The 12,035-nt window shown below is 55.3% G+C and overlaps 1 protein-coding gene across 1 annotated transcript in view; it reads right to left on the bottom strand.

Moving 5' to 3' along the window:
* Slc1a7 (solute carrier family 1 (glutamate transporter), member 7) overlaps positions 1-12,035 on the bottom strand; it is a 36,855-nt gene that overhangs the window by 12,385 nt on the left and 12,435 nt on the right. The window contains exon 3 of the mRNA XM_005398562.2: positions 3,656-3,871. Within this exon, the coding sequence (XP_005398619.1) occupies positions 3,656-3,871 (216 nt within the window). The remainder of the gene's footprint in view (positions 1-3,655; positions 3,872-12,035) is intronic.

Genomic DNA, 12,035 nt, shown 5'->3' with positions numbered 1-12,035 from the left:
ACTTAATCTTTTTAGTGTTTTAATAAGATTGGAAAAAGAAGAAGGGGCCTCTCTGCTTAGGGATCTGTTGGTTTTGCCTGTGAGCTGCACTGGGAATGCTGGGAAGTTTTCTGAAGTCCCCACATGGAGCCCTGGGTTGTGGTGCGTCATCCAGACACACAGCTTGCTGTGCCCTCTGGAATCATCTTTGAGACTTGGACACATATCTTTGCACCCCTGAGATGAGCCGGGGGACGTATTTCCCTTACTTCCTTTGTCTCTCTGGCTTGTCCTTTGTCACATCTGCCCACATCTCCTTATTGCCCATGTTCCCATTTTGTGCACACCTCCGCAAAGCAGCAGGAGTAGCTGTCCCACAGGCCCTTCTCGTCTGTCTATCCTAACATGGCCCTGATGCGTGGACTTGGATTTGTTCGTCCAGCTCCTGGCACAAGGCTTTTACCAGCACAGGTACTCAAGATGGGCTTCGGGGGCTGGGGATTTAGCTCAGCGGCAAAAGCGCCTGCCTGGCATGTGCAAGGTCATGAGTTCGGTTCCCGGTACAGGAGAAAAACCAAAAAAAAAAAAAAAAAAAAAAGATGGGCTCAGTGGAGCAGAGTGACCACACTGTCTCCCAGGGGTCCCCAGGCCACCAGCCACATCCTGTCCACTGTCCTCTGCTCCAATCTGTCCTTCCCAAGGGCAGCCTTTCTAACACCTAACAGCTCCCCCTCACACCGCAGTCACAGACCGTCACGTGGAACCTGTCTCCGAGGGTTCTGCCCGTGCCCTGCAGCCTCCTCCCTGGCTTGCGGCCTTTGTGTGGAACCACAGAGCTGGAAGGAACTTGAACATCACTGGGAAACTGAGCCTTGGAGAGCGGTCCTGAGCCGCACAGTAGCTGACAACTGGCAGAGCTGAGAAGAGGCTGCAGCTGTCTCCAGGTTCTGGTCCCTGCCCCCGGCAGCCCCACTTTCTGCCCACGAAATGGTGACAGTGGTGCCCAACCACCCGCTGTGCAAAAGCCTCAAAGCAGAAGGATCAGTTTTCACCACGTGAGAAGCAGCTGGGAGCAGGAAGCGCTGTGGAACATCTGACTGCGACACGTGCGTCCACGCAGGCCCCGGAGTGGGGGAGGCGGGGCTCCCGGAGGACCTATTGCTCCTCCACCGCTCGGAAAGACTGTTTTGAATCCTATAATCCAAGAAATGATGAATCATAGGCACCGAATCCTAGAAATAATAGATCTTAGACATGAGGCCCCTCGAGGTTCCTCGTGCCTTGGGTTCGAGGACACCTGCTCTTCTGCTTCTGCTCCTGCCCCCTCTCACTGCAAGCACCACACAGCCTCCAGGGTGGCTGGGGACTGAGGCTCACCCTCAGCTGCTGTGCCCTGCACACAGGCATCCAGCTCCTCCTGGGGTTTTGACCCCTGCTCCACGGGTGGCCCTGTGTCCCACACCTGCTCTTTACCACATGCTGTCCCACGCTCCAGGGCTGGAGCAGGGAACAGACTTGGAAAGGCCTGGGCCCCAGGGCCATGTAACTACGCATTCCAGCAGAGGTAACGGGAAGAGATCTAGTGTCAGTAGTAACGACAGCTATTTGGAAAAGCAAAGCAAAAGAAGGTAATAGAGAGTGACAGAGTGAAGGTGACCCTGCGCAGAGACATAAATGAAGTGAGGGGAGGAGCCACCGCCCCCCCAGGAAAGGCCACCAGAAAAGGCCACCTGATGCCTGGCGATGGCACCAGGGCAGCACAATGCTTGATGGACCTGGGCAGCGTAGTGAGGCCAGCAATGTGGGAGGGAGACAGGGAAGGGGGAGTGGGTCGGAGGTCAGGGACCTAAGGGTCCTGGGGGGGGTCCTAAGGGACCGCACTGGGGGCAGGGGTGGGCTCAGAAGGGGCTGTAAGCCAGAACAATACCCATGGGTGGGGATGGGTTGTGAGCATCCTGGTGGCATCTGTGCCAAGGGCACTGCAGGATGCAGAGGGAAAGCAGGGCAGTCCAGGCAGACCCCAAGGGGCAGGTGACAGTGGGTGTGGCAATGAAGAAACAGAAAAGCCACAATGTGGAGCAGCATTCTGAGAACTGGATGTGGATTATAAGAGCTGCTGAGCAAGGGGGCAGGACTCTGAAAAGGCAAATTTATGGGGGAAAATGAAGTGTTTTGCTTGGTCATGTTAACTTTCAGTTACCTTCAGGCAGCTGTGTATAGCGTTCAGGGCTCAGATAAGAAGGCCCTGGTTGGACGCCAGACCCGGGCAGGCCAGTGTTCAGAGGCATTCCTTGGGACCAAGTGTTGCCAGTCCTATAGACACAGCAGACCCTGCCTGGACCTCTCTGGCTCTAGACCCTGAAGTGAGAACCGTGCAGGAGGCACAAGGTCGCAGGCATTCTTTTGGTCCTTACAACAGGACAGGAGCTGGAGATGTTCCTGGGGGAAACGGAAGTAGGGGGGGTGGGCTGGCTGCATTGATAGTTGCAATTAATGGACTCCTTTTGCCTTCTGACACCAAGGGCACCTGCCAACCTGCTCTGGTCAACAAGATTTTAGTGGACTTGCTGAAAGCAGAGATTTGAAAAGCATTCATATGTTTCCATTTCCTCTCCTGGCAAGTGCTCCCCTGGAATCCTGTTGCCACAGTAAATAAAACCAGGCTGGCCTGCTGCAGTGTAAAGACCCCAGGGAGCCCGACTGGACATTCTCACCCAGGCCATCCTAGACCAGCTGTTCCTCAGCAGGTCCATCAGCCTCCTACAGACCTTGAGCATGCACAGGCCTACTCAGCAGAACTTCCAGCTAACTGCAGACTCCTGCAGGTCATTTCAAGCCTTTAAGCATTGGGTGGTTTGTTACACAGCAGTAACTGACTGCCACAGGGGGAACAGTTTCTTTAGAGAGAGAGAGAAGACATGTGGTTTGTCTCTATCCCCATGGGGGAGAGAGAGGAATGCTTCTTCATAACACTAAGTCAGGAGAACTACTTAGAGATCTCAGCTTGTGTCCCCTAGGATTTGAGGAAGTAGAGGTTAGTGCTTGATTCATGGCCAAAGGCCCTGGGAAAGGCCTCCATGTCAGCAAGACTATGTATACTTTCCCATGGGCTAGACAGAAGTCCACAGTGCTTTCCTGGGGAGGACGGCTTGGGTCTCTGGAACACGGTTAGCAGAGCTGATATGGCTAAGGTGCTGGCACCCCAGAGTGCTGTCCTGGAAGTTAGGCAATCTGCACAGAGCTGCACTGCCTACATGCTGGGTTACCCTGGAAACTTCACATCACCTTCTTGAGCCTCGTTCCCCCATCTGTGAAAAGGGGGTCAGTATAGAAGGGAAGGCGACTCATAACTGCTGGCCTTCCCACCTCATGGGCTGGGTGCCCAGAGCTGCTCACTGGCCTGTTTGGGCAGAGGAACAGACCCTGCCCCACCCGCAGGTCCTGGCAGCCTGATGATGCAGAGGGATCCCACAGGGAGCATCGGTACTGGGGTCAGAGACCCATTTGTCATTGACTTCAGGGCACCAGGTGACCATGGGCTCTGCACAGGCTCCGTGCCTGTGCCTTTACCAAAGCAATCAAGGGGAGCCTCAGCCCACCCACGCCCTGCCTCTGGAGGCCACGCAGGGCGCCTGGCCCGGTGTGTGCTCCCCACCAGGTATGGGTGGCAAGTTACCGGATGAGGTCCAGAAGGGCGTCGGCTGAGCTCATGACCGGCTTCCCGCTCTGCTCTGTCGTCTCCTTCTGGGCTGCGCCCCCCGGGTGGATGATGGAGACCATGACGATGCCCACAACGACGGCCAGGAAAGTGGTCCACAAGTAGTAAGCCACAGTGAGGATGCCCAGGCGGCTGGAGGTCTTGGCATCCAGGGAGGCGAGACCGGACATCAGGCTGGCAGATTGAGATGGGTCAGAGGCTGTGGGGGGCACCAGACCTTGGCCGGGCACTCAGGCTGGGCCGCTCCAGCCCCTTCCCAGCCGTGCCCAGCGTCCACTCATGCCCCAGGGATCCCTCTCAGTTCTGGGCTCCTTCTGGCTTCTCTTTTGACTCCCAGGGCAAGGGTCACCGGCCACAGCTCTAGCCTCTGCTGTTCCCTCCCAGGCGCTCCCTGCTCCCTTCCGTGAAGAAGCCTTCCTCACTCGTCTGACTCTCATGCACCAGCCCAGGCATAGGCCTCCTGTCAGTGGAGTCTTTCCGGACTATCTGCCTCTTCCCCAGAGATAGGAGCCCGTTCTGGAGCTCCCCCAGCAAAGTCTCTTCCATCATGACCCTATTATCACTGCCTGTCCTCTGTCACCGGATTGAGTGCAGGTGAGAGGAGGGGCAGGTCTGGCCTTTCCGAGGGTCCCCAGTCTCCAGCCTGGGCTTACTCAGAGCCGGTGGCTCTTCATGCAATCGATAGCCTGGGGCCTAGCTGTATCCCAGCCGGGTTCTGCCAACTGTCTGAAAGCCTGTCCCGTGGCCTCCCTCTCCAAAAGGGGGCCTGCAAGGAGCCGCTCCCGAGAGGAGCCACCCCAGCGCCATCTTGGCTTAGTGCTTGGTTCCAGACTCCCTCCCCTGGCTCTCAGGCCTCCCTGGCCGCCCTGGCTAGTGTGCTAGGGCTGCTGCGGGGTGCTCAGGGGGAGTGGGGGAAGGGGCTGGTAGGAGATTAAGGAAATGCTTGTGCTTTGTTTTGCTGCCAAAAGGATTTTTCCCCAAAGCCCTTTCATTCTTTCCGATAAAGAAAGTGTTTGTCTGGTTTTAATCATGTAAACAAGAGCAGATAATCCTCCACCAGCGCTCTTCTTAGCATCTCACCTCACCCACAGCACCCAGTGCCAGCCTGCCAGGCCCGGTGGGTGCAGCTACCCCAGTCCCCTCCCAGCACAGCCCTGCCACACCCCACCATCACCCAAGGGCTGGCCTGCCCTTAGCGCCCGGGCCCCCTCCCTTTTCTGGGCTCCGACAGTCTCTGCCCCACCTCACTGAGTTCCTGTTTCCTGGAAGCACTTTCTGGGCTAGACCCAGCTCCACGATGGGTTCATAGAGCTGGCCTGGGCCCAGCCCAGAGCCTGGCTTGATAGCAGGTTGCTGAATGAGTGAGTGAGTGAATGAATGAAGGAATAAATGAATGAGTCAGTTCATAGTCTGCATCGTCCTCTGCCAGGATGCCATCTGTTAGTGATGGGCTTAGGATGGGTCTCAGATGTAAATCCCGAAGGGCTCATAATGAGATTGTGCGGCCAGAGCCCGAGGGAATGGGGGCTGCAGCAGTGGGGGAAGGGTTGCTGGGCCAGTAGTCAGCCCAAAACCGAGATGTCCTCCCCTCACAGCAGGGCCGTGCTCTCAGGTCCAAGTCCAACTGCCTCAGGCCACAGGGCACCAGAGCCTGGAGAAAAGGACCCACCCAAGGTCATCCGGACACTAGTGCCCCAGGGGGCCAGAATTCAGACCCCGACCTCTTTCATCCATGCCCATTCCACGCCCTGAATGAAGTCAGAACTTGTCCCTGACCTCAAGGAGTTCCTCCTACACCCGTAGTGAATAGGGAGGGAGACAAACAAGGACAGTGGGATGCAGGGATGCAACTAACCGCTGGGCAAGTGGACACATCAGCAAACCATGGAAAGGCTATCTCTACGAGCAGTGAGGGTTAGCTCCAGCTAGGACAGTCAGGAAAGGCTTCCTGGAGGAGGTGGCATGTGAGGTGACTCGCGGAAGGTGCGGTAGACTTGGACATGAGGCAGGGGGATAGCAGAAGGCAGTAGGGAGGCTGGTAGCTGGAAAGTGTGGTCAGAGCTCAGGTCAGGTTTGAAGTACGGTAATAGGACAGAAAAGACAGCTTGAGCCCAGGAGTGGAGTGGCCTGGAATACCAGGCCAGGAGGACCAGGGGAGCCCCCCAGGGTGCACACAGCGGGTAGAACAAGGGCCTGGCAGTGCTTCTGCGTAACTCAACTAGCAGAAACTGCTAGATATCTGAGAAAGAAGAGCTAAAGATCCTGCAGTTTTGAGGATATTAAAGTGAACAAAGTAGTCTTCATAAGAGCAAAAACCCAAGACCTTAGACAAAAAGTACCACATGTCCATAAGCCAGAGTTCCAATGACGGTTATAAGAGTGGCATTGCTGGGGAGATGCTCCTTGTTGAACACGAAGTGGAAAAGCAATGACTAGCTAAGCTGCGGCCCTGCAGGGAGCCTCAGAGCCTCCTGGGAAAGAGACACCTCTGCGACCTGCCCTCCAGACATACAGAGATGGGCCTGGGGTTTGCACAGGATGGGGACACAGTTGAAAACCAGATTCCAAGAGGGGGCAAAGAACTCCTGGGGAAGGTGAGGCCTAGCACAGGAGATTGCCGGCTCAGGGACACCCACACGTGGGAGGGAGACTGGAAGGCTCCAGATGGGACAAGGGGCTCAGGCAGTGCTGCATCACCTTTGCCCTGGACAACAGAGGACTGACGGGAGGAGTCCCATCACCGGCCTCACGAACTTCTGCTTCTGCTCTCGACCCTCCCTCCCTTACCCAAATGGTTTAGTGGATGGGAGGCAGGCGGGGTGGGTGTGCTGCAGTGTGGGTATGGGCAGTGCCAGGGTGACCGCCAGCCATGACAACAGCCAAGACTTGGGAGAAGGATGAGGAGGGCACAGGTCTCAGGAGACAGTGCTCCTCCTGGAACTCACAGCAATTGGAAAGGAGGTTGAAGGTTCTGCCTTAGGTCTTGGGGGCGTGGGGGCGGGAGTGTGGGGGCTGTTCCTGAGGTCCAGACTTTAGAGCCAAGCTGTCAAAGTGAATTTTCTGAGAACCTGTGAGTTGGGGCAGGGTGGTGGCTGGGCGAGCGTTCGACCACGTGAACACGCACACGTGTGCACACACATGAGCAAAACTTGAGGCAGAAAGGTTAACAGTAGCTTTCTTTGCATGGTGGGATGATGGGTCTTTTGTGTTTTGTTTTTCCTCTCTCTCCATGTCCTCTATAATTTCTAAAATGGGTGCAGGAGCACCTCACAGCCACAGAAACTGTGATTTGCCTGGAGTTTACTGTTCTCAAACACCCGAACACCTACCTCATTCAATCCTTCACCTTCTAAGTCAGTGCTACGGTATAGAACCACCGTGCCAGCTATATTTGTCGTTTACCTTTTCTTTTCAGCTTTTGTGGTGCTGAAGATTGAATGCAGGGACTTTGCAAAATAATTTTTTGTGATATTAATTTTAATAATACCTTCACCCAGTATACCCAAAACATTACCATTTCACTGTATCAATATAAAAATGTTTTATACTGCTCAGGTTGTAAATGTTAAGTAAAATTAAATGAAGTTTAAACTTCAGTCCCTCAGCTATACCAGCCGAAATTCTAGGACTCAGCAGCCACTTCTGACTGGTGGCCGTGGTCTTGGGGGCCTGTGTCCGAGTTACAGCAAAGGAATCAGAGGTCTGGGAGGCGGAGACAACGCTGTGTCTATACAGTCAGCACAGCAATGGCTTTTCCCTTTCTCCCGCAGTCCTTCTGAGAGGTGTAGACCTAGCTTAACTCCTGGGGAGAGAAATGGGTCTCCTGGTTTGGGTCGACCATGACTACATTTTGATCTAGTCCATGTAATGTTTTTGAGCTCCGCTCTGACAATTCATTACCTGCCACAGATGCAGGCGTCAGATGTGTGGTGGTGAACTCCCTGTTTCAGGAAGTATCCAAGTGCAGCCTGGATAGCCACCTGTTGGGATGGAGACTAAAGCTTCCAGACAGAGTAGGAGGTCTCCTGGGTCTTGCCTCAGATTTCCTTCTGGCTCTGTGATTTATGGTGGGGGACCTCAGGCAATCTTGCCTCTCCCACTCCAAGCATGGCTGGGTGCTCCTTGGAGGCCTGAGGTCCCTGAGGGCTGCAGGAAAGCGCTCCAGGAGCCCAGGGCCGGGGAACTCCTCCCAAGCCATCTGGCCACCACACAGCACCCAGGGATTGGGGATCAGGAGATTGCAGTGATTACAGACATTAACCGCAGAGGCAGTGGGGAGCTGGCCACGCTCCCAGCACCCAGGCTGCTCCAATCTGGTAATTGTTCCACTTGCAAGCAGGGGTTGGGGAAGGGAGGCAGCGGCTGCCCAGATCCTGGTAGAGGGAGAAAAAGCTCCCCGACCACCTCAGGGCCACTGGTCTGTCCTCCAACCCTGCTCCAGCCATCCAGTAACCCTGTTCCCTGTTGCTGCTTCTGCCTGTAGTTACTGCCCATCCCATCTCCCCAGACCAACGCACTTCACTGCCTTCCTTGTCCAAGGCCGGTGGAGACAGCCCTTCTTCCGGGAGGCCTTTCCTGACTGCCACCTCTCCGCCACCACCTGCCCCTACCACGGGCACTGTGTGCATCCCAGTTTGTTACAGGGCCCTGTGGCAGCTAGCTTGCCTGAATCCCCAGGGTTTGCCTGGTGTGGCATGAGACAGGCTGGCAGGGGGGCAGTGTGGAGTGAAGCAGGCTGACGGCTGGGACCTGATCCCCTGGTCCCCTTGTCTTGTCTCCCGGCTCCTGAGCCCTCAGCTAGACCGAGAAGTTCCTGTGGGGATGCCTCACTACCCGGGAGCCTGAAGGCAAGTTACCAAGCCTTGATGGTACCTCAGTTTTCAGTGAGAATAAGTGGGATAAGGGTGGTTTATCATGACAGCTACTCCTGGTGTCAAATCCTGCACATATAGTAAGTACACAACGTGCTTCAGTTGCGAGTGTTCCCTTTGTGTTGTCAATGTTTTGTGACTGCCAGCCACTGCAGATTGGGTGCTCCCCCAGGGCAGGGCTGAATCTAGCCCAGCTCTAGGTGTTCAGAACCCAGGGCCTGGCTTATGCCTGGGCACAGGTTTACAAGTGTGTGGGTGATATTAAACCAAGGATGCATCCGACTGTTAAGAGACTGGCTTGTGGGTTCTGGGGACTGTGGGTACCCTTTGTAGGTTCCCCAAGAGAGTCACCTGAGCAGGTGTGGCCCTTTGCTGGGTTTAGGGGAAGCCCTGGCACTCTGAGTCAGTGTGACCTCGAGGCAGTTGGCACCAGAACTTTTCGGAACAGATGGGGAGTTGATGCTGCCAATAGTCATTGCCGGCAGCAGACAGGGTCTCTGGAGGGCTGCTTCAGGGCTCTGTTTTCAGTCCTCTTTTTCCCGGTCATTTTTATCAATGGCTGGGCCAAGGCTACTCACAGCATATGGATTGGATTTGGAGGGACAGGAAGTTGGGAGGAGTGCTAATATGTCAGATGAGGGACCCCAGCAGGCTGGGACCACAAGCCAGCTCTGACACAATAAAACAACCCAGAGGAGGAGGGTAGACGTGGCTTCAACATGGCGGGGGGGCACAAACCCTGGTGTTGTGGGGAGGCTGAGCCACCCCAGCGACACATGTGAAAGGGTCTTTGGGGCTTTTTGGGGGCCAGTCTTGTGAGTCGTCTGATACACGGGATCACCAAAGGGCGAGTGGGGCCAGAAGCCTGAGGAATCATCAAGGATGCCACGTCCTGCCCTGAGGCTGAGACCTACTGGGAAAGGGACAGGGGAGGGGGCTGCAAGCCACAAAGGCCACTGGGGTGGGGAGCAAGTGGCAGAGACACAGGCCTGGGGGTGGGGGAGGAACAGCAGGTGCAGGTACTTGGAGCTATGCCTGGATCATAGCAGATGGGGAACCCTGGGAATAACCAGGAAGTTTGAGGGGACCTCAGCTCAACCCAGGAGTAGCTCTCTAGCAGTCATCCTGCCTTGGACAAAAGCACTTTGGGAAGAAGGGAACTCCCAGTCCCTGGGGATGTGCAAGCAACTTGCTAAAGTCACACAGGGAGCACGAAATTACCCGAGACTGCTGGCATTCCTCTACTGCTGTGCTTACACACTGCGGGGGACAATGAACCCACTCTTCCTAGTCACCCCACCACCGAGCTCTGATTATGCTTATTAGAAAGTCCTTCCTGGGCCAGGATGATCTCTGCCTCCAAGGAAAAGGAGCTACCTACCGCAGCCACAAGCCCAGCCTCTGGCTGCCCTGGAGACTCCACAAAACCATGGGACAGTGACACAGATGCAGGAGGGGGCACTGCCACCCTGGCATCCCCTGCTGCTCTCTGGAGCTCCCTCCTTCCCAGGCCCCTGGGCGCCCAGAGGATGCTGTCCTGGGAGGTTTTTTGTTTTGTTTTGTTTTGTTTTTTGGTTTTTGGTTTTTTTTGGAGACAGGGTCTTGCTATGTGGCCCAGGCTGGTCTGGAACTTACAGCAATCCTCCTGTTTCAGCCTCAAGTGCTGGGATTATAAGCATGCACCACCACTCCCAGCTGCCCTATCCTGGGATTTATATAGAGACAAACTTGGATTGAATGAAGAGCCAGACCCTGAGTACTGCAGCTACAGCCCTTGGAGAGCTCACCTCAGATCACCAGCCACTCTCAACTATTTCCCAACGTGAGGGCTCAGGTCCAGTTCCTAGTTCCACATGAGCTGACTCCCTACCCCTCTCTCTCCCAGGGGGCAGAGAATGCCAGGTGTAAGGGACAGAACCTCAACAGATGCCCACCACACTTCTGTGTCTCCCGTGAGTAGTGACTTCCTTGGCACATCTGCCCAGCTGGTCATGACCAGGTCATGGCTAGGAAGCTAACTCCAAGGGAAGACAGGGTTCCCTGGTTGGCAACAGGTTTCCTACCTCTCCCTGCACAGCGGGGCTCTTGGTGCCTGACCCACAGGCTCTGGAAGGAGCTCTCTCCCCAGGTAGCACGAGAGTCCCTTCATGGCAGCCATTCTCCCTTGAGGTAAAGCAGGAGCTTTTGCAGAATTACACCCATCTCCTCAGACCGAGGTACACCTTCTCACCCGACTCGTTCTGAGCTCTTGCTCCAGAGACCTGGAGGTCCTGGAAGTTAAGAGATGGGTTTGAGGTGGTGAGGCCTGCAGCTGGACAACACCAAGCCCTGGGGCACTGCTGTGGTTGAGAGGAAGGGGCCAGCCTCCCCCACGCGACTGCTGAATGGACCCTTGGAGGATGAGCAGGACGTCTCTAACTGGAAGAGGGCAAGGACATGGGGTCTGGATGGGTAGGGACTTTGGGAGTCACCAGGCTGAAGGTCTGACCCGCCCATGGCCCAGAGCTGGGTCGTGTTTCCTCTTTTGATGAGTAAGGCTCTCAGCTGACTGGGCAAGTGCGCCAAAGACAGTTCCCAGGCTCCTACCAGGAGGCTCCCAGATCTCTGCGGAGCACAGTTGGCTGCCTGGGACTGGAGGGCAGAACGCAGAAGCACAGGCCACAGACTTGGCCCTGTGGCTGCCCACACCTCCTGCCTCCTCCCACCCAAGCCTGTCCTGGGGAGCCGGGCAGCTGCCCTGCACACTGGCTCCCAAACCAGACATCAGCGGCTGCTTGGCCCAGGACCATCTCCGAGGAGTCAGACGTGGGTGTTTGGGAGTTTTCTGCCAAACTCAAGTTCCTCAGCAAGGGGGAGAAGGGAACAGGGAGATTTTTTTTTTTTTTTTGCCAAACATGATTTCCTGATTCTTAGAAAAAGCCATTTAAAATTCTTACAAGAAACAGGAAGGAAAATAATGCATACGTAGGAACACACACATCCCGTACATACATGTACAGACACACACCACGCATCCCCACACAAACCCACGCACACTCGGGCTTCTTTGCTGTGATGTGGAGCTTACAAAACACTCTTTCATGCTTAGTCTCAGTGAATCACAAACACATGGATTCAGTTTTCCTTGAGTGATGCCTGGTTTCAGAAATTGAAGAATGAGGAGGGCTTGGCAAAAACCAAGTGGAGAATTGGAGGCTGTAGCTGGATCCAGATGCTGGTTTAACCACCCCTGGTTCTTTGTGTCGCTCTTGTCTGGAGATGTGTGAAAACAAGGCTCCGCTGCCTTCCCAAGGTTCTCTGCAAGCACCAACCCCAGCAGCAGGCCATAAGGGCAGTTGTGCACGTATCTCACACGCACACACAGCACCTGCTAGGCCCTGCCTTGTATGTTTGCAGGTGACACTGTATCTATCTTGTGGCAGAAGCTGAGTGTTGTAATTAACAGAGCTCGAGGTAACTCCAGAGTC

Source organism: Chinchilla lanigera, unplaced genomic scaffold (assembly GCF_000276665.1).
Source record: "Chinchilla lanigera isolate Chin_1 unplaced genomic scaffold, ChiLan1.0 scaffold00063, whole genome shotgun sequence".
Classification (NCBI taxonomy): domain Eukaryota; kingdom Metazoa; phylum Chordata; class Mammalia; order Rodentia; family Chinchillidae; genus Chinchilla; species Chinchilla lanigera.
Note: the sequence above shows the minus strand (reverse complement) of the source record. Positions and strands in the feature narration are given on the sequence as shown.